The sequence below is a fragment of the Amphichorda felina genome (assembly GCF_050947745.1).
Source record: "Amphichorda felina strain 45539 chromosome Unknown scaffold_4, whole genome shotgun sequence".
NCBI classification, from domain to species: domain Eukaryota; kingdom Fungi; phylum Ascomycota; class Sordariomycetes; order Hypocreales; family Bionectriaceae; genus Amphichorda; species Amphichorda felina.
Genome location: NW_028145046.1, coordinates 621,993 through 642,114, shown reverse-complemented (window position 1 = coordinate 642,114; position 20,122 = coordinate 621,993). Strand labels below are relative to the sequence as shown.

At 57.7% G+C, this 20,122-nt stretch overlaps 10 protein-coding genes across 10 annotated transcripts; 4 read left to right on the top strand and 6 right to left on the bottom strand.

The window, feature by feature from the left end:
* Window positions 1–239: 239 nt before the first annotated feature.
* On the top strand, window positions 240–2,034 carry NMT1 (glycylpeptide N-tetradecanoyltransferase NMT1; the record flags this gene model as incomplete). The annotated part of the gene is made up of 3 exons (XM_083193396.1): window positions 240–940; window positions 997–1,579; window positions 1,633–2,034. The coding sequence occupies 3 exons, from the start codon at window positions 240–242 to the stop codon at window positions 2,032–2,034; spliced, it is 1,686 nt and encodes a 561-aa protein (XP_083050344.1).
* Window positions 2,035–2,151: 117 nt separating this feature from the next.
* ACO1O0_003952 (Alpha/Beta hydrolase protein) lies at window positions 2,152–3,292 on the bottom strand (the record flags this gene model as incomplete). Its single annotated transcript, XM_083193395.1, has 2 exons — window positions 2,152–3,033; window positions 3,107–3,292. 2 exons carry the CDS (start codon window positions 3,290–3,292, stop codon window positions 2,152–2,154), a joined length of 1,068 nt encoding a protein of 355 aa, XP_083050343.1.
* Window positions 3,293–4,024: 732 nt separating this feature from the next.
* ACO1O0_003951 (Oligosaccharyltransferase subunit Ribophorin II-domain-containing protein) lies at window positions 4,025–5,015 on the bottom strand (the record flags this gene model as incomplete). The annotated part of the gene is made up of 3 exons (XM_083193394.1): window positions 4,025–4,264; window positions 4,338–4,625; window positions 4,689–5,015. 3 exons carry the CDS (start codon window positions 5,013–5,015, stop codon window positions 4,025–4,027), a joined length of 855 nt encoding a protein of 284 aa, XP_083050342.1.
* Window positions 5,016–5,525: 510 nt separating this feature from the next.
* On the bottom strand, window positions 5,526–6,686 carry ACO1O0_003950 (glutaminyl-peptide cyclotransferase family protein; the record flags this gene model as incomplete). Its single annotated transcript, XM_083193393.1, has 1 exon — window positions 5,526–6,686. One exon carries the CDS (start codon window positions 6,684–6,686, stop codon window positions 5,526–5,528), a length of 1,161 nt encoding a protein of 386 aa, XP_083050341.1.
* A 1,318-nt stretch (window positions 6,687–8,004) lies between these two features.
* ACO1O0_003949 (fungal specific transcription factor domain-containing protein) lies at window positions 8,005–9,418 on the top strand (the record flags this gene model as incomplete). Its single annotated transcript, XM_083193392.1, has 2 exons — window positions 8,005–8,162; window positions 8,239–9,418. The coding sequence occupies 2 exons, from the start codon at window positions 8,005–8,007 to the stop codon at window positions 9,416–9,418; spliced, it is 1,338 nt and encodes a 445-aa protein (XP_083050340.1).
* A 111-nt stretch (window positions 9,419–9,529) lies between these two features.
* ACO1O0_003948 (major facilitator superfamily domain-containing protein) lies at window positions 9,530–11,140 on the bottom strand (the record flags this gene model as incomplete). Its single annotated transcript, XM_083193391.1, has 1 exon — window positions 9,530–11,140. The coding sequence occupies one exon, from the start codon at window positions 11,138–11,140 to the stop codon at window positions 9,530–9,532; it is 1,611 nt and encodes a 536-aa protein (XP_083050339.1).
* A 513-nt stretch (window positions 11,141–11,653) lies between these two features.
* On the top strand, window positions 11,654–13,756 carry ACO1O0_003947 (amidase signature domain-containing protein; the record flags this gene model as incomplete). Its single annotated transcript, XM_083193390.1, has 2 exons — window positions 11,654–11,677; window positions 11,738–13,756. The coding sequence occupies 2 exons, from the start codon at window positions 11,654–11,656 to the stop codon at window positions 13,754–13,756; spliced, it is 2,043 nt and encodes a 680-aa protein (XP_083050338.1).
* Window positions 13,757–14,539: 783 nt separating this feature from the next.
* Window positions 14,540–15,971, bottom strand: ACO1O0_003946 (CDP-alcohol phosphatidyltransferase-domain-containing protein; the record flags this gene model as incomplete). Its single annotated transcript, XM_083193389.1, has 4 exons — window positions 14,540–15,544; window positions 15,600–15,725; window positions 15,786–15,895; window positions 15,956–15,971. 4 exons carry the CDS (start codon window positions 15,969–15,971, stop codon window positions 14,540–14,542), a joined length of 1,257 nt encoding a protein of 418 aa, XP_083050337.1.
* An 850-nt stretch (window positions 15,972–16,821) lies between these two features.
* On the bottom strand, window positions 16,822–17,509 carry ACO1O0_003945 (uncharacterized protein; the record flags this gene model as incomplete). Its single annotated transcript, XM_083193388.1, has 3 exons — window positions 16,822–17,211; window positions 17,265–17,353; window positions 17,407–17,509. 3 exons carry the CDS (start codon window positions 17,507–17,509, stop codon window positions 16,822–16,824), a joined length of 582 nt encoding a protein of 193 aa, XP_083050336.1.
* Window positions 17,510–19,176: 1,667 nt separating this feature from the next.
* ACO1O0_003944 (Phox homologous domain-containing protein) lies at window positions 19,177–19,951 on the top strand (the record flags this gene model as incomplete). The annotated part of the gene is made up of 3 exons (XM_083193387.1): window positions 19,177–19,599; window positions 19,657–19,835; window positions 19,888–19,951. The coding sequence occupies 3 exons, from the start codon at window positions 19,177–19,179 to the stop codon at window positions 19,949–19,951; spliced, it is 666 nt and encodes a 221-aa protein (XP_083050335.1).
* Window positions 19,952–20,122: the final 171 nt, after the last annotated feature.

Sequence of the window (20,122 nt, the reverse complement as noted above, 5' to 3'; positions counted from 1 at the left end):
TAACCTAGAAAGGCAGAAAGAAGTTCAGTAGCAGGTACCTACTCGGAAACGGAGCTTGGCCGCGGTGGTGCCAAAAAACGGCCAGTTTCATCAGAACCCCGCGTCCACGCCTCGTCGCTGCACCTGACCCCACCATCGCAACGTCACCAAAGCTCCGCTCACCAGGTCCTTTACCTTTCGTTCTGCCGCCTTGGAACTTCCAGGATCCACGAACGAAAGCCAGCCCGAACCCCGAAACAATGCCGCCCGAAGAATCGAAGCCCGTCGAGCCTGTCGTCGATAAGATCGACGCTGAGCTTAAGGGCAAGCAAGCCGAGGTCGAGTCGGAGGGCGAGGAGGAAAATGACGAACCCGCCGAAGAGGGAGGTGCCGCCGGCGACGCGTCAGGATCGGCCAAGAAGAAGAAGAAGAAGAAGTCCAAGAAGGCCAAAGTGAAGGAGGTGCTGACGGGCAAGTCAGACGACCAGGAGGCACAAGTGAAGAAGGCCGTCAACTCCCTGACGCCCCAGCAGGTCCAGGAGTTGATGGCGCTCAACCCGGCACTTGCGCAGGAGGTGGCCGCGGCTTCGGGAAGCGCCAACCCTACGACCGAGCAGGCGGCTGAGATGTTCAAGAACCTTAATCTGCAGGACATCATGACGGGCTTGGCTGCGTCGGGCAAGAATGTCAAGGAGATGGGCGCGTACAAGTTTTGGCAGACGCAGCCTGTGCCACGGTTCGATGACAACGACAAGAGCTTCGAAGAAGGGCCCATAAAGATTCAGACGGTCGATGAGATCTCCAAGGAGCCGTCGCCGATGATCCCTGGCTTCGAGTGGGTTACCTTAGACCTGACCAACGATGAGGAGATCAAGGAGGTGTACGAGCTTCTGAACGGACATTATGTTGAGGATGATGAAGCCATGTTCCGTTTCAACTACTCGCCCTCATTCCTCCGATGGTGTGTAGAGATACCTCCGTGACAATCCCGTACCTATGCTAACATTTGGCTGATAGGGCAATGATGTCCCCAGGCTGGGACCGCAAGTACCATGTCGGAGTGCGGGCCTCGCAATCACGCAGGCTCGTCGCCTATATCTCCGCTATTCCTGCACACGTCCGTGTCCGCGAAAAGACTGTTCTTTGCTCCGAGGTTAATTTCCTTGTTGTCCACAAGAAGCTACGTGGCAAGAGGCTTGCTCCGGTGCTTATCAAGGAGATCACACGCATCAGCAATCTCAATGGGATCTGGCAGGGTGTTCACACGGCGGGTATCGTGCTGCCCCGGCCGATCAGTACCTGCCGCTACTTCCACCGCTCCCTCAACTGGCAGAAGCTGTATGAGTGTGGCTTCAGCCCTCTCCCGCCGGGTAGCAAGCCCCAGTACCAGGTCCATAAGTATGCGCTGCCGGCCTCAACCTCCACCAATGGATTGCGGGCGATGGAGGAGAGAGATCTGGACGGCGTAATGCCTCTGTTTAAGAGGTACATGAAGAGATTCGATATGGCACCCGAGTTCACCAAGGAAGAGATGTACCACTGGTTCATGCCAAAGCTTGAGTCGGGTGGCGAGCAAGTTGTTTGGTCATATGTGGTTGAGGTTTGTCCTCCATTGTTCTCATTTTTAAATTTTGAGATGTTAACATGTCCCAGGATGAGAACAAGAAAATCACTGACTTCTTCTCCTTTAACTGCATCGAGTCCTCCGTCATCCGGAACTCTAAGCACGATGTTATTCGCGTCGCCTATCTCTGGTACTACGCCACCGAGTCCGGCCTCCAGGAGCCCTACGATCGCTCGATCCACAAGGAACGTCTCAACGCCCTGGTCCACGACGCCCTTATCCTGGCAAGGAACCTCAAGTTTGATGTCTTCAACGCCCTCTCCCTCATGGATAATGGTCTGTTCCTCGAGCAGCAAAAGTTCGGCGGCGGTGACGGCCAGCTGCACTATTACCTGTTCAACTACCGCGCACACCCGATCAACGGAGGCGTGGATAAGAAGAACCAGCTGGACGAGAAGAACCTCAGCGGTATCGGGTTTGTGATGCTGTAAGGCCCGTTAAGGGGTGTTTGAGCGATAGCATTCCGCGGAGGAAACCCACGGAGCCACGAATTTGAGACTTGTATGGAATACAAAAATTATATAACTTATACAGAGCCTTAAGGTACATCAACTCATGCTTTCTAGCTGACCCCACGCCTGCACCCGCTCTTCAAACATCTCATTGAACCACCTGAACCTCTCCATCACCGGCGCATGCCCCATCCCTTCCACAATCATGCCCGCGCCCGGCTTGATCGACTCTATTAGGTGCTGCCCATTCGATACCTTGATCATCCTGTCCCCAGTCCCATGAAGGACCCATATGCGCTCCCGCCCAACTGCATCCGCCATGGCGGCCAGCTGCTCCGGGCTCTTGCGATGCCACCACGCCGCCACCAGCTGGCACAGGAAACCCTGCTTTGTGAAGTGGCCCGGCTGCCGCCGCTTGGTCAGCTCCTGCGCCTGGAACCTCTGGAAGTTGTTATCAAACAGGCGGTATTTGCCGTCACCTAGCGCAGGGGCGCACTTGGGCGTCGTCTCGGGCGACGGCGGGTCCTCGGCGTCGGGCGCGGTGAGCCAGTCGTCGACAAAGATCTTGCGGGCCGTGTCGACGATGCCCTGCTCGCCCGACTTGGGCACGACGAAGCCCGCGCACTGCGCGAGCCACTCGCCGACCGTGTCCGTGTTCTTGACCTCGCCCGACGTGCACAGCAGGGACAGCGAGGCGAGGCGCTCGGGGACGGCGCACGCCAGCTCCTGGGCGATCATGCCGCCGAGCGAGATGCCCGCGGCGTGGACCTGGCGCGCGCCCGTCCAGCCGACGTGGTCGAGCACCTCGATGATGTCGAGGGCCATGGCGCTGGTCGAGTAGCGGCCCAGGGGCTTTTCACTGGCGCCCATGCCGCGATTGTCCATGATGAGGACGGAGAAGCGGTCGCCCCTGTCGTGGCCGAAGTAGCGCGTCTGGCGCTGCCACGAGGACGTGACACCGGCGAGACCCATGATGAGCTGCGTAAAGATGGAAAGTGTCAGAAGGATCACGAAGTGAGGTGAGAAGGATGGAGGTGGTGCAACGACGTACGAGGAGCTTGGTAGGACCAGTGCCGTGGATCTCCCAGGCAATGTTGACGGGGCCGCCGCGGCCCTTTGCGGCAGGGAAGAGACCGCTCTGATCGGGCTCCAGATTCCATACCGCAGATGGGTAGGCTGGGTGGTTGGTGGTCTCCTCGATGGAGGGAAACTTGAAGGGTCTGGAGACGGTTCGCATGGTTAGCTAAGGTCTGTGCAGTCTGTGAAAGGTAGAAAGGCATAAATCCAAGTCGTTGGAAGGGGGCGACACGCGGGAAAGCACCTACAGGTGTGTCATGATGGTGATGAATCCGCCACCGTGAACCTCGGTTCAGGTCAAGGCTGAGTGAACTGGAGGTGGTAAGCGAAGGAACCTCGTGGTCAAAGGTACCGTTGGGCGGGCGGCCAAAAAAGCAAGGTTGCTAGCAGGCTGATCAGATGAGCAGAGAAGCAAAAGATGGCTCAACACGCAACGATGGACGCAACGATGAAAAGAGGGTGGAATATAAGATCGGGAGGTGAGAGACGGCTGATATGGACGTCCTCACTCATGGGATTTGTGGCTGAAAGAAGTAGTGACGTCGAGCGGGACCCCTTGGCCCTTGCAGGCCACGCAAACTACAAGGGTGGATTCGCCGCCACTCCCGGCGAGAGCGACCCATTAGCAAGTTGGTGGAGAGAGGAGGATGCATGAATCGCATGACCAGCATATGCTTCATGTTCCCGAGGCTCTTCTATCTCTAAATACACATGCCATTGCTTTACGCTCAAGTATTTTACACCCAACGTTTTGCCTCCAAGCGCATGAGGTAGCTTGCTTTGTTCTGATCGACCCAAATTCGGACGGTCTCCCATGATTCATTGTTCCACCTAGACCAACCCGCAATAATATAACCCATCCATCACATGCATTGCAGTGCTAGCAGGTGTTTCACCTCTCACCGGCCAGGCGCCGGCTCTGGACCTCACCCAGCGCCTTGGTTCCGCTCAGGAACGCGACGACGCCGACAACTCCCACAATCGGAAGCGTCGCAAATAGGCTCCAGCCGCTGTAGTAGAGGAAGAAGACGCCCTCCATCGAGATGATGGATCCGAAGAAGGTGATGTGCGAGATGGGCGCGGCGCCCAGAGCCTTCTGCAGGTGCGCCAGGTTTGCCCCCATGACACCCCACTGCGAGGATGACGTTAGCTTCCATCCATTGTACCACACATCTTTGTGCCTCGACCAGTCTAGGAATACATACGCCGATGAGGAGAGCCGGGACGGTGGCCAGGACGGCCAGGGAGAAGACGATGGAGACAATCTTGGGGGGGTTCTTGGGCTCCGCCCGGAAGATGTGGTGGATCTCAGGCTGCTTTCCGTAGCGCAGAGGACGCTCGTAGCTCGGCGAGGGCGCGTTGGGGTCGAGCTGAACGCTGATGTCGAAGACGGGCGTGACGGAGGCCTGGGATGAGCCGAACGAGCCCAGGACGAGGCTGGCCTCGAGAGGCTCCGACGAGAGGAGAAGCTGGACGGGGAGGTCTCGCTGGGTCTGTTACGTGTTAGCCAGCTGCGTGCGCGCACCCCTTCCACTCTGTCGTAATGTGCGACGTACAATCTCAACGGTGCCCTTGCCAGACTCCTTGACAGTCAGGGCATACGGCGCCTCCAGGCCGGAGGCTTCCTTGACCAGGAGGAACGCCTGGTGCGGCCTCCTCGCCTTGGATCCTTCCTTTGTAGTCAGAGAGACCTTGATCTTGTCACCGCTCCTCAGCGTCACCGTGTCCTTGATGCGCTCCTTGTCCGTGAAGGTGTACGAGCCCGGGGCGCCGTCCGTCGCCTTGGAGGACACTTCGACTTTCCCGTCCGAGAAGCCCCATGTGGTGGCGGCGCTCGCGGCGCCCGCGAGCAGGGCGAGCGTCGAGGCGATGGAAAACCGCATGGTGGAAGTTGTGGCGGCCGGCTGGGTTGTGGATTTGAAGCTGGTACTGGAGCGGAACGGGAAGCTTGGACAGCTATTCGTAACGGCTGGGAGCTTGTGGTTTACGTGGTTGGAGGAGAGTGGTGGTGATTGGTTGGGTGCTGCGGTGGAGAGACAGTGTGCATTGGTCTCGGCACTTTGCTCCGCCAACTGGATCTTGTCCAACATCAAGTTCACTATCGTGTCCAATTGAGAAGATCTTATTGTTTTTTTCTTCTTTTTAAAAATAGCATATAATTTAGCCGCTAGCATCTCGCCTACTGACTGAGTAAATGTTTCGTAATCTCCAATGCAATCTACTCAATGACACAAAACTGCACCTAGACTACGATAAAGCTCAACCACCAGTACAGCACCACAGCTGCAACCTCGTAGAAGAACTTCGTATACTGCATTCAGTCATTGTATTCATGATAGATTGGTATGCTTCGCACATGACACGCTAAACCATCAAGTCCGTACAAAACAATCTCAAAGCTCCGTCCTCTTGCTCGCATAGCTCTGCGTCCCGCTCCTCTTGTCCCGCGCCGACGTCGCCATATTGGGCATAAAGTCGCCCAGCTCCAACCACTCCATGGCGAACGCTGTGACAACCTTGGACCAGTCCCGGCAGGTCGGCAGGTCCAGGTGCTCGCCGTCGTCGTCGATGGTGTGCCACAGCTTCCGCGGGAACGGCGACGGGATGAGGTGCAGGATGTCGACGCCGCGCTGCATAAAGGGCACGTGGTCGTCACCGACAAAGGGGCGCCTGAACTTCTCGGGCGTCTTCTCGGAATCCCCGAGGAAGCTCTTCTTGGGCTTGGACTCGAGGATTTCGAGGTCGCGCATGCGCTTCTCCAGCGAGGCCATGTTCTTGTACGCCCAGTGCGTGGGGAGGAAGTAGGAGGGGACGGTGGGATCGGCGGCGCCGAGGAGGTCCAGCAGGACGAACAGGCTGATAGCCTGAAGGGGCGTCTTGTAGGTAGACATGGTCTCGTAGGCATGGGACTCCCACTCGGCGGCGAGAGATCTGGCGCCGTAGATGGAATCCGTGTCGGTCCACTGGTCAAAGGCCTCCTCGCCGTCCAGAAAGATGATCTGGATGCCCTTAGCCTCCTCCAGGCCACCCTCGCCGCTGTCCTCCATGGACTTCCACTTGGCGCTCAGCGCCTTATCGATGCTCCTGGCAACGTGCATCAGCATCGCGCACGGCGCGGCGCTGTCAATGGCGCCGATGAAGCCCTCGGGCTTGATCAGGCTGTCAAAGTGGGCGACGAGGGTCAGGCGGCCAACGTCGCCCTCCCTCGCCCACGGCGGGTCACGGCGGAAGATCCAGTTGACAAAGGGCACATCCCTGTCGCCGGTGACGGGTGTCTTGGACGTCGAGTTCTGCGAGATGGCGTCCCAGCCAGGGAGCTCGTTGGCGAAGAAGTCGACAAAGTGCTTCTGGACCTTGAGGGACCCCTCGGTGCCGGGGACGCGGGGGATCAGGATCGGGGCGAGGAGCTTGCCGTCGTGGATGTCGAAGTCATCGTTGGGCGAGGGGATGCTGCGCAGGTGGTCGTCGGTCAGCGTGGCAAAGGACGAGGTGGCCGATTCGACAAGGGACAGCAGGTAGGCCATCAACAGGAACCAGGTTGCGGGGAGCGGCATCGTCGTCGACTAGGCGCGGCGGCCGCTGGACATTGCCGGACTGTCCCTGACTGGATTGAGGCGCAAGGAGCAGGAAATTGGGGGACAACGACGCTGGACGCAGTAAATGGACGAGAAAGAACGCAAAAGAGAGAGTGTGGCTAGGGATAGGCAAGAGACAAAGACCAGCTTTTAGTCATTCGGGTCAATGTTCTCAATGTTGTAGCCTAATCATCTTTCCACGTCTGGCTGTGAGGGAGAATGGATTGGTGGTTGTGAACCGTGTCATGGACTGACGGTGCCACTGTGCTAGAGACTACCAGTGCGTTAACGCGGAGGAGGGGCGCCCGTGGTGCCAATTTGTGTAGGAATCCGCAGTGGCGCAGGGGTCTAAGATAGGCCCATGGTGGTGGCAGGAAACTTACCTTGGTGTCGGTACTCCGTACTAGACAAATCCGTTCTCTATCGACGACGGGCGGCAGCCACATGGGATAGACATGGGGACAATACTAGGTACTCGCAGTAGTATACATGATATCTGAACATGTCTCAGCTATAACAACTTTGACATTCCTTGGAGCCTTGTGAGGGGGGTTCCTGGGGACGAGGCCAGATACGCTATTCATCAAGCACGTGATTTAGGAGACTGCGCTTCGGAGTTTACATAAGGTAAGGAGTTTAGATAAACATTCACTTTGAATGTGAGGTGTAGGGGCAGAATAAGTCTGGAATTTGTCAATCTCCATGGCGAAAAGGGGGGTTGGGACAACAGGGATGTATCACCTAACAGTAAGTCAGTCAAACGACAGAATATCGCAGACAGCACCCCAAGTGGTACTCTTTTCGCCCATTTGACCTCTCTACACCTAACCGATGCGAACACCTACCTAGCATTTACGGATAAGTATTCCCTGCCCCCCCATATCGCATGCATAGCACTTATAGGTGGAGCTTTTATATTCGGACCCGGTGTTATCAATGATCGTCTCACATATTATCAGCTGCTAAATGGGATAAGAGATGCGACTGATGATTCCCTGCCTTTATCAGCTGGTGATTCCGGTTCCCAAGCTGGGAATCCGATCCCTTCAACGTCGTATTGTCTCTGAACTGGAGCATCATCCACTACATCGAAATAGGCATGCGGTCCCCGGCAGCCCAACCGAGACAGCGCGCCTCGCGTGCATGCGACTTCTGCCATGGGCGAGGTCTCAAATGCCGCCGAGGGCTCGGGACAAGTGGTCCATCCGGTCCTAGACCATCTCCTAGAGACTCTTCTGATGAGTCTGGGGCCCATGTTGGCTGCCTGACATGCACCGACTACGGAGTCCAGTGTACCATGAACCGCCCCGTCCGGAGAAGAGGCCGGAAACCCACAGCGCCACAGTCTAAGGAAACAACTCCTGAAGATGGGCAAAGTAACGGCCAGGATACAGATTCGGGATTCACATCGCTGCCCGCGGTACGGCAGCTGATACAGATCTACCGTGATACCATGTATCAGTGCTAGTATGACCTGCACATGGCCACATGGCAACGCTGGTCATGACAACATGTGCTGAGCTGTGTCTAGCTTTCCATTTCTTCCGGAAAAGGACCTCCTGACGCGCTGGGAGAATGCCATTCCGGATCCAGATGGGCCGTCGTACCTGTTGCTCATGGCCCTCTGCGCCGTCAGCTCCCAAACCGTCGCTCTAAATGCCGTCTTCGACGAGGGCCTGCTCCAAGGCCTCTGCACGAACCATGGCGACAAGTACTTGACCGAAGCCGTCTCCAGGATCCCACAGCGCATCTCCCAGTCGCAGGACCTCGACTACCTGCGGTCCTTTGGCCTCCTCGCCCTGCACGCGCTGCGCCGCGGCGACCACAGCGACCTGCACCGGTACCTCGGGCTGTACCACGCGCTGGTGGCCCAGAACGGCTTCCACGACGAGGGCCGCTGGCCGGAGCACCTCTCGTCGGCCGACGTCGACGACCGGCGGCGCTTCTTCTGGTGCGTCTACCGGCTGGAGATCCACTCGGCGTGCGTCCTCGGCCACGTCGTGCGCATGCCCGAGGCCCAGGTCTCGGTGCTGTACCCGCGCATCACCCCGGCCATGGACCCGGAGGCCCAGGCCTGGACTGCCGGCTGGGACTACATCACCGACCTGTTCCGGCTGCTCGAGTACGCCATCTTCAGCCTGCGCGGCTCCTCCTCCGGAAGCAGCAGGGGCCGCAATGCGTCGCTGGCCGTGCTCTGCGATCGGCCCTCGCCAACGACTCTCCTGGGCAGCCTGGCTCGGCTCAAGGCAGGCAAACCGCACATCCTCCTGGGCTCGGGGGGCGAGGAGCCCGGTAGCAATAATAATAGTGGCGGCGGCGGCGGCTGCTGCTTCCAGAGCAACCGGTGCAAGTACATGGGCGTGCAGATCACGTCGACCGAGGCGCTCGTCGACATCATGGCGCTGCTGTACTGCCAGGCTCCGGCGCGCGAGGTCATGGGCACGGCCGAGAGCTTCCTTGAGGAGGTGGCCAAGGCACCGCTCATCATGTTCAGGGTGGCGAGCAGCCAGATCGTGCACCAGCTGCTCGGGGTCGGGCACATGCTCTACAACGCGTCGCAGTACGAGAATGGCCACCGCCATCGGTCCGAGGCCAGGCGGTTGATCGCCCTGCTGGGGGATCTGGTCAGGAGCCTGGAGCATGATATCCCCTCTGCGGCGGAGGCGGGACAGCGGCTCCTTGGGCTGGCAGATGCTGCTGCAGTTGGATGATGAAGAATGCATTCATTCGCGCCGTTTACAAGACCAAGTATAACATGTACATGTATGTATATAGGATTTCCCCTGATTATCTGACATGTCATACCCCTCCCCCACCCCCTTTTACTCATGCGACACCACCGTTGTAGCCATGTACTGCCGATACGCGGGAATAGACCACCGCCGGATCTGCTTGCCGTACCTGATCATGATGAGAAAGGTAAAAGTGCATGCAACGGAGATCATGGCCGCCGCGACGAAGCAGTTCTGCAGCCCCTGGGTGGTCCACCAGGGGGTGATGGCGTAGCTGAAGCCAAAGCCGATGGTGTTGCGGATCAGCATGACCGACACAGTCGTCTCGCCCGCAATCTCCTTGAAGCAGTCGACGTTGTAGCTCACGGCGACGGCTCCCCCCGTCACGCAGCCAAACGTCAGCATGCCCAGCCCAAAGACGAGCCCCAGCCAGTGGACGTGGTGGTACGCGCCCACGCCCCAGGTGACAAGCCCCGCGGACGATATAACTCCCGACACGGCCAGCACCCACAGGCGATGCTCGGGCTCGCGGATGCCCCCGTTGCGTCGCGCCAGCGCCAGCGCCACGCGGTCGGCGGCGTTGCCGGACCACAGCGAGGCCGCGGCCGCGCCCAGGATGGGCCCCGCGTAGACGCATCCCACCAGGGCGGCAGACCAGTTGTAGGGGGCGCCGGACAGGACGGGGCTGGCCGTGCCGTTGAGGACGTTGTACCATGCCAGGTTGATGCCGTACAGGAAGCCGGCCCATGCCACGGTCGGGAGGCGGAAGATCATCACGACGGGGCGGTAGGCCATGCGGAGCATGTCGAGGTTGCTGGGCCGTCCTGGGAGTACCTTGAACAGGCCGTACTTGCGCCGCCCTGCGTTGATGTTGACGCTGGGAGTGATGGCCTCCTGTTCCTTGTCTGAGCTTGTCTTGTCTGTTTCTGCCCCTGAGCTCTGGCTTTGGGTGGCGTTGTCGGAGGAGTCGCCGGACGAGTCGCGGAAGTAGATGGTCTCCTCCATGAAGAAGAACATGACGACAAAGCACACGGCGCATAGAATGGCCCCCAGATGCATCGTCCACCGCCAGCCGTACGCATCGTTGAACCATCCCGCGACCAGGGGCGCCAGGAAGTTGGACCCGAACAGGACGAAGACGTAGAGCCCCATGTACGTGCCGCGGTTGTGGGCGAAGAAGAGGTCGAACACTGTGACCTCGCACAGGGACTCTATGGGCGAGACGATGATGCCGATCAGGACCCGGTGGGCGAACCACTCGCCGGGGGACGACGAGTAGGCCGTCCACGCCATCATGGGCACGGTGAGGAGCATCGTGATGAGGTAGACGCCTCGGCGGCCGTAGGTCAGGGCGATGGGCTGCCATATCAGGCAGGCCCAGCCGAAGAAGAGGAACATGACACCGGTCCCCTGGACTAGGTTGGCCGTGGAGATGCCCGTGTCGGCCGTGATGTCGGCGAGGACCGAGTACTGGAGCGAGGTGGCGATCCCCGTCCCCAGGACGTAGAGATACGCCATGCTGACGGCCAACAGCTTGCGGCGGTACGGCCAGTTGAGAGGGTCATTGGGATCAGAACTGGGGCGCGGGACCAGCACAATGTCCTTGTGGGAGGCATCGTGGAGGGCCGACGAGGCCTGGCCGGTGACATCGACCAGGCAGACCGTGCCAGGGACGTGGTCTTCTTCAGTAATGGAGGACATGGCAACAACATGTATGGATGGAACAGTGATTCGTCGAGCTACCAAGTCATGAGATTCAGACGGGACGAGACGGCAGGCAATATATGATTCAGAGGCAACACGAACCTTGTCCGAGACATGGCGCAAGCACGACTTACAAGATACGCCCACGCGATACGGCGATACCATCGCCAAATAAAAGGTCGCTAGCTTATCAAACCGGATCCGGTGACGTGGTTCAAGAAGCTGCTTATGGAGCATCGTATCATGCACCCCAGATTATAAGATACGAGATATGTACGGAGTAGGCAGTACTGATTGGTGGCCAACGAGGGGGGTCAATTACCAGCTGCTAATATCTATTGCCCAGCGGCTAATTGGGATTCCTGCGATTAAATTCATCTAGCTTACAAGGCAAGAGAATGCTATACCTTTTGAAATAAATGGTAGCTGAAATCCTAGAAAAAAGGTTCATCCACTATTCAGTTCAACTTCTCTCTTCGCCTCCTTAACCATTGACGTTCAAGTTCCAACATGGACACCATCACCACTCCCAAAGTAAGCCATACCTTTTATATTCTCGACCACCCGCTCCTCATCTAACATTAAACCGAAAAGACCCTCTCCATCGTGGAGGCCTCGATTGCAGACCTCGCATCGGCACTCTCCCACAGCCACATCAACAGCGTCGAGCTGACGGCCAAGCATCTCCTCCGCATCGCAAAGTACGACCGGCGCTCCACGCTGCTCAACTCGACTCCCATCATCAAGGAGGATGCATTCGAGGCTGCCCAAGCCTCGGACCAGCGACGCGCCTCGGGCCAAGCGCTGGGCCCCCTCGACGGCATCCCCTGCACCATCAAGGACTCGTACAAGATACAGGGCATGACGGTGGCAGCTGGCTCTCCCGCATTCAAGGACCTGGTGGCCAACGAGGACGCCTTCACAGTCGCCCGGATCAAGGAGGCCGGAGCCGTCATCCTCGGCCGAACCAACATGCCGCCCATGGCAGCAGGCGGCATGCAGCGTGGCGTCTACGGTCGAGCCGAGTCGCCCTACAACGCCGACTACCTCACCGCCGCCTTTGCCTCCGGGTCTTCCAACGGCTCCGCCACCGCCACGGCCGCGAGCTTCGGCGTCTTCGGGATGGGCGAGGAGACGATATCGTCCGGCCGCTCCCCGGCCTCCAACAACGGCCTGGTCGCTTACACCCCCTCCAGGGGCCTGATCTCGATCCGCGGCAACTGGCCGCTCTTCCCCACCTGCGACACCGTCGTGCCCCATACGCGCACCGTCGAGGACATGTTTTCCCTGCTCGACGTCATCGTGGCAAAGGATGACAAGACGGCCTGTGACTTCTGGCGAGCCCAGCCCTTTGTGCAGCTCCCAGATGTGGCCGCTGTTCGCCCAGCATCCTATCACGACCTCGCCGACTCGAAAGCACTCTCCGGCAAGAAGATTGGCGTCCCGAAGATGTACATCGGCCAGGTCGATTCTGACCCTACGGCACGTAAAGTCCATACGCGGCAGTCCGTCATTGATCTCTGGGCCAACGCCCGCAGGGTGCTGGAGGGCCTCGGTGCCACCGTCGAGGAGGTCGACTTCCCCGTCGTCACCAAGTTCGAGAAGCCGGACCCCGGCATGAGCCTCGCCGACCAGAGCGTCGCGCCCCCCCATCGCAACGACATCGACATGTGCCAGCTGATGGCCTATGCCTGGGACGACTTCCTGGCCAGCAACAGCGACGCCAGCGTCGCAACCAACCTGGGGCAGGTCGACTCGGGAACCATCTTCCCCCAACCTCCAGGTTCCATCCCAGATAGGTACGACGCCAACGACCCGCTCGTCCGCCACACCGACGTGGTCGCGCACATCACGGGCGGCCGCGTCGCCACGTACGCCATCCCCGGGATGGCCGCGGCCCTGCAGAAGCTCGAGGACACGCGCAGGGCCGACTTCGAGGACTGGCTCGCGGCGCTTGGCCTCGACGCCGTGGTGTGGCCGTGCAACGGCGACGTGGGCGGGGCGGACGCCGACGTCGACGAGGCGTCCGCGCGGGGAGCGTGGCGCAACGGCGTGCTGTACTCCAACGGCAACTGCGCGGTCCGGCAGCTGGGCATCCCGACGGTCAGCGTGCCGATGGGGGTCATGGCCGACACCGGGATGCCCGTCAACCTCACCTTTGCGGCCGGGGCGTACGACGACAGCAACCTGTTCCGGTACGGATACGCCTTTGAGAGGGCCAGTCGGTTGCGGCAGGCACCCCCCAGGACGCCGGCGCTGAAGACAGATACCGTTTTGCTTGCTGGGGGGGAGAAGAAGAAGATGGGAGACGTCGCGCCGGAACTGGCGGTGGATGAGGCCACGGCTTTTGACACTGAGGGGGGCAGGCAGCTCCGCATCTCGGGTAGAGTTAGCGGGGATGATGTGAACGCGCTACATGTGTACGTCGACGGCGACGAGATCCAAGACGACGTCAAGGTTGCGCATGGTAGCTGGGAGGTGGTTTCGGGTCTGCTTGGTCCTTGGAATGGCCGGCCGGAAGAGGCGGGTGTTCCGAGTCCACACAAGGCGTTGGTGATTGTCGTGGCGACGGGCAAGAATGGGAGATCTTCCGCCAAGATGATGTTTGTATAACTAGGCACGGGTATTAGTAGTCATTTTGCCACACTCTAATCGCACAATCACCAGAAAGACACTTGTTGATCATCGCGCCCTCAGCCTTCCACCCGGGGTCCGGAACGGACCATAAAGCGGTAATAGTAGTACGGAGACATGCAGTCGTTCTGCGCCCGAGTTGAATAAGCACTCGCTTTTTCGACCTTGATGCTCTCCGCTGACATTTCTATAGATGTTTCATACTTCAGTATAGCCCATGGTAAGTCGCTCTGGCTCGGATTGCAGTCTCCTGGGAAAATGTGTAGTGGTTTTTTAACCCCTGCATCGTTAACCTTGGTACAGCTATAACCCCGGCCACGTTTTTGTGATCCAAATTTCATGTCGAGAACTGCCTCGCTAGACAATAACGGTACAAGAATCGTATATATGTAATATCGTGGTAATATTCACAAACTGGTGGCTAAGTAAGTAAGCTGTGCAAGCTGTGCCCAAAAAGTAACTCGAAAGCCAAACAGCAAGGTTCTTCAACGCCCAGCTCATGCAAATTATGCTCCAACTCCCTGGTTACCCAAGCATCGCATATCGTTTCGCTCTTGCAAGTATCCTGGAATCCACAGGTTGAACAGTTCGCGATTCTAAAAAGTGTTGAACCGGGGATAAAAAAGAAAAGAAGGAAAAGAAGGAAAAGAAAAGAACACCGCGCGCCGTCTCTCCCATTTTATGCATATTCCTCGAGCGTTCCCGAAATGCTCGATTGCGGCCGTTGCTGTTCGTTTCCCTTGGCTGGTCCTCGATACTGTTTTAGTGTGCCTTCTTGGCGGCGGCGGCCTCGGCGGCGGCCTTGGCGTTGGCAACCTGCTTCTCCTTGGGGATCGTGAGGGCGTTGATGCCAAGGAAGTTGCAGATACTCGTTACAACCAGGTATGCCCAGCGGGAGTAGACGACCAGGGAGAAGAAGAAGTATGCCCACAGGTAATACAGCTCAAGCGTCGGCGTAATCTGGGGGTAACCTAGAAGAGGCAGGTTTCCAATGATGGCGCCTCCCACAAGCGGCCACAACATGACGGTCCAGTACGGGAAGGGCTGGCGCGTCAGATGGGCCAGGATCATCTTGGTCGTCATGCGCCCAAACACAAAGGCCATGGTGAGGCAGAAGAGGACTAGGTGGTTCTCCTCCATCAGGGTGCTGTAAGGGGAGAAGACCCAGGTACCAATAGCGAGGGTGAAGACTACCATGGGCGTCCACTCGAGGAACACGGGCGCGATGGGCTGGCCCCTAGACCGCCTGGCGCGAACGACATTCAGTACGCAAAATGGCATGTGGCCTAAGAGCGTTGATCCGACAATGACGCTGACCCAGACGTCCCGGAACGACGTCTCGCCGAGGTACTCGGCGAGGACAGGTATGCGGTCTCCTACGGCGTTGGCCAAAGGCTGCGTGTAGATCCCAGGGCCGTAGATCCCCGAGACGACCATTACGCCGGCCGCAATGAGCAGGCCCTCCGTAGGGCCGTTGAAGTAGCCTAGATACAGGGTATGGGTGTGATACGTCTCCCATGTCGAGAAGAACATGGGCACGCAGGGACACAGTGCGGTGAAGACGCCAGCGCGGGACGTCCCAAGGCCCATTGCTGCCGTCTCGAGCAGGCTAGCTAATGTGCAGTTGAGAGAGTCGATGCCATGGTCAAACAGCTCGCCAAGGCCACTCGATGTGCCTGTCCTCCTGGCCTGCTTCCCGTCCACATTGTCCATCGTCTGGTACATGAACAGGCCGAACGCGAAGCTGAAGTATAGCCAGCCGGGCCCCTAACCCGTCATGTCAGCACTCGAGCCGCTCTATCGAGAGGTTACCTAGACTCACAGGTCCCACCAGGTCCGGCATGACAGCCACCAGCAGCCCAATGTTGCCCAGGATAAAGAAAAACCCCAGCAGGGTCACCATGTTGGGGGCCAGCCATAGCGGCAGAAATTTCACGAAGGCGTTCCACTAACCCCCGGATCAGTCTATGCGGGTGTTACGAGTACGGGAATCGTTCGGGGGGTGTACCCAGGGGCCGAGGACGTATTTCGAGACGGGGGACTTGTCGACGCTCGAGTACTTGTAGGATCGGAGATGAATTAGAGCCTCGTCCGAGATGCACTCGGCGACTGCCTTCTCTGGGATAGCAGGTTAGCAGGCTGTCTCGGGGGCGGGCAGGGACAACAACATTGACTTACTATGGTTTGCGGCCATTTTCAAGTTCGTCTACCATTCGAATGGGAGACGATGCTAAGCGGAGGGCGAGGGGAATTGCTGCCGTTTAAAAGAGTTGGGGATGGTGGGGCCTACCAGGGGTCTTGTTGGAAAGTTGTAGCTCAGGCGGCAGGTGCAATCATGAGGGGCCACAGGGGAGTCCTCGGCAAGCTGTGGCCTCTGATCCAAGCACGTGACCACATGGCCGCGACTTCAAGTCATGGGACGTCGGATTCATCTAGGGATAACAAGAAAGAAAGAAATAATAGCATCAGTGTGACTCTGGCCCCTGGTCTCAGTGCGCATGTGGCCGTGAGAATGCGCACCACCTACGAGTATAAGCTTTCACACGTGCACCAGAACAACGGAGTGCGAGGTAACGATAAATTCAGCGGCGAATTAAATCCTACCTGAGCGGCGGAAACTTCAGCGGTAGGTGCCTTGTTGAAATTTGGTATCCGATCGCTTGCCACGGCTGCAGACGGCATGGGAGATTACATGATTCACGAACCCTCATCACGGCGAGGATGTCTGGTCTCTGGAGGCTGGGAGCGCACAGGGGGTGCACCCGTACGTGGTCCATGTCGTCAACCCACATCCTGGCCGGTTGGCACTATCCCCGCATCCAACGGCCTGCAGGAGACCGCTTTAATACGACGAGTTAAAACGAAACGCCAAGTTGGCCTGGCTGATATTACAGTATTAAATGCCTATGTTCCATACCGGGCCATGCAGTTCCAGGATAATAAGTGCCCTGACCGAATCGGCCCATTACCTTTTCCACACCAAAAGATCGCAAAAGAACGCTCAGACCGCAATGCAGAGTCAGCAACGCCGCCGCCAGCGGAGCTCACAGCATGGCAAATCCCATGAACAGGGCTCCAGCCACAACAGCTAGTCCGTACGACTGCCCCAACGCCAGGGCCACTGCGCCGCCCTCGTCATCGTCGTCGGATCCGCCGCCGGGAGAACCGGTGAAGATGGTCGTCCCATCATCGTCGGTCTTGGTGGAAGTTGGAGCGGCCGTGGTGGCGGTCGTGGGGTCGGTCCGCTTGGGGTTGAGGGCACCACAAGGGTGATCTTGGCGGCACTCAGATGCACACTGGCTGTTGCTGGCATCGCAGGCGGCAACGCACTGCGTGCCCCATTCGCGGCAGACAAAGTAGGGAATGGTGAGAGAGTATTCGGAAATGTTTGGCTTCTTGTTATCGCCACACAGGCAGCCATAAAAGAGCGTATCCTGGCAGCCACTGTTAGAAGGCTCGTCGGATCGGGGCCACGTCCAAGACTTACAGCGTCACATTCGTTGACCAGGGTCGTCCCAGGCTTCGTTTGTGAGCAGATCAGGGGGCAGCTCTCCACTTGCGTGTTGCACCACACCTCTACCACAATGTCAGACTTTCTCGCCATAGCCCACGCGTGTAGGTCGACTCACTCCTTTCCGCAATGGGAACGCTTTCGGGGTCAATAGAGTATTGGGCCTGAGCTACCGTGGCGAGCGACACGGCAGCAGCCAGAACAGTAGGTCGGAACAGCATGATGAAAGCGAGAGTGTGGAAATGTGTTACACGTATAATCGAGATGAGAAGGTAACGATATTGTTCAACTAGAGGCCAAAGCCGTCAGCGCTGAGTCTGGATACCGGGCAAAGGCAGCACCACAGGAGTGAAGTGAACTCTGAAGGCCAGCCAGCATCGGAAGATGAAAGGGGTGCGGACTCACATATTACTTGCACATGCAAAACTGAAAGGCTCAAACCGGACTAGTAACAGGGACAAAAAGAAAAGAAATCAGTCGACTCAAGGCAGCAACGAAGGAACCGCCAGAATAAGAGTGACGAGGTCTGTGAGGAGAGGGCAGAGCACCGGGGGGACGGGAGAAAGTCTGGAGAAATGACGGGAAACAGGGTCCGTCTGCTTTATCAATGAATGAAACGAGTGGTACGAGAGAGCCACTGAGCCAGACGGGAACTCAAGCCGTGGAGCTCGGTGCAGGTCGCAGGACCCCTACTAGCGCTGGTCACCATGGAACCAGTGCGGAAACAAGCGATGTGCCGGCATTGGGGCGTCCCATTGCAGGACTTGCATCCATTCTGCAACGCCAGCGTCCTAATGACCAGACATCCGCTGCGCCTCTGCTCGTATACGCTCCAACTGTGCTTGGCATGGTTCGTGATGGCCCCCTCGCCTCTCCTCCGAGTCCGCTCTCCCTCAGCTATTGCTCGCCCCGTCGCTCATCACGAAGCGTTGTGGGCCCGTCACTGACGAGACCCCGTCTAGACTCTAGACTGACATGGATGTGGCCCCAAATATCAAACAACACCTTGGGGTGAAACGTGACTACGAGTACTATAACGATTAGCCGTTATAACGATATCGCGAATACCGTGAAGCGTCAGATTATCTACCTAATGTTGTGTTGCTACAGCCATGCTAATAACCAGCAGTATTGCCATAAATCCACAGAGATTAATGAAAAGCCATGAAAAATAGAGCGTAGGTCGTCCTAATAGCCTCAAATACACAAGGGCCTTCGCATCAGTTCATTGTATGCCACCTGATACTTGCCCATAGACGCCCCGCTCTCTGTAGAATCTTTATACTTTGCTCCTTGTCTCATGTAAACGACCCACCGTTGTCCAAAGTCCAAAAGGGTCACTCGATACCCCTAATCGATGCCCGTCTTTTCCGAGGGAACCTAGAATTTTCGGCCTGTCGAGGATTAACTTGCCTTCCATGTCTATGGATTCTGCTCACCAAGAATTATCGATTTCACCCACCGCCATGGCTAAACATGATGGTTATGAGCTTCCAGATGTGTTGAGAGTCCGTCTCCGAAAACGGAAGCCGTTTAAGCAGCATCACCCCCCACGTGTGGACCCCTCGTTCGTCGAATTCTTGACAGCGAAACCTTCCAAGACCACCTGCCATCAACTACATTAGTACTGCCAAGCCCCATTGCGCGTTGAGCTCCGGTTACATTCAAGACCATATATTACCTCGACAAAGCAATTGCCCGTTAGCATCTCAGACCACCCACCTTTCGAACCAATCCTCGATAAACCGTCTCCCGCCAGGCCTCAATCGCCACGCCAAAAGTCTACTACGAGTACGGGAGAGGCAAATCTCGTCGCATACATCATTCCTCTACGGCGCAGCCGGTGCACCGCCGAAACACGCATGACTGCCGAATCTCGCCTGGCCGGATGGCGTCGGCGGTAGACCAGGGCAGCAACTCCATCGGCGCCTCGAGCGCAGCCTGCCCAGGCTCAAGTCCCGAGCAGAGCAACCGGCCGGCCGTCCCGCCCATTGGGACGCAACCAAGCGACGACGAGGAAGCTGCTGGCGCCGATGCGTCGTCACCCATCGTGACGCCCAGCTCCGTGACAACCCCGCCCTACTGGACCAGCACGAATCGGCCTCACCAGCGAACAACATCCAACATCTCAGTGGACTCGCTCCCTGCGGGCGCCATCACGCTGAGAGATAACGAGAACATTGAGGGCGATGATCGCAACAATGCGTGCTGGGCAAAGAGCGTGGAGATTATCGATTATATAGTCGTCAATGGCAGTGCCACAAACATTGGCGCGTTTGTCGTGTGGATCATTCAGGTCGAGACGTTGACTGTGAGCTGCGCGAGTCAAGGGACATCTGCGCAATCTGGAGACTAACCGCCTATACAGGGGAGCTACATGAACATCCGCAAGCGATACTCGGAGTTTGACGACTTCCGTGAGCGCCTCATCCTTTCCTTCCCCAATTTCGAAGCGACAATACCACCTCTCCCACCTAAAAGTATCATATCCAAGTTCAGACCGCGCTTCCTAGAGAAGAGGCGAGCTGGCCTGCAATACTTCCTTAAGTACGCTATCTACTGGCGTCCAGAAGCCCGCTGATGCTGATATATTTCCCAGTTGTATTCTACTAAACCCCGAGTTTTCCGGGTCACCGGTGCTCAAGGATTTCCTGTTCGCATGATATAGCGCACTCCATCGGGTATGGTTTATACATTCTAGCGTTGGGTTGTTCTGCTTTCTGCTGTCCTTTTTTCGTGCCGACTCTGGGTGTACATATTTGGCGAACACACCAACTCATTTGCCGCAGCGTACATAGTAAGTGCAGCTACTACGATTAATGATAATGTTATGG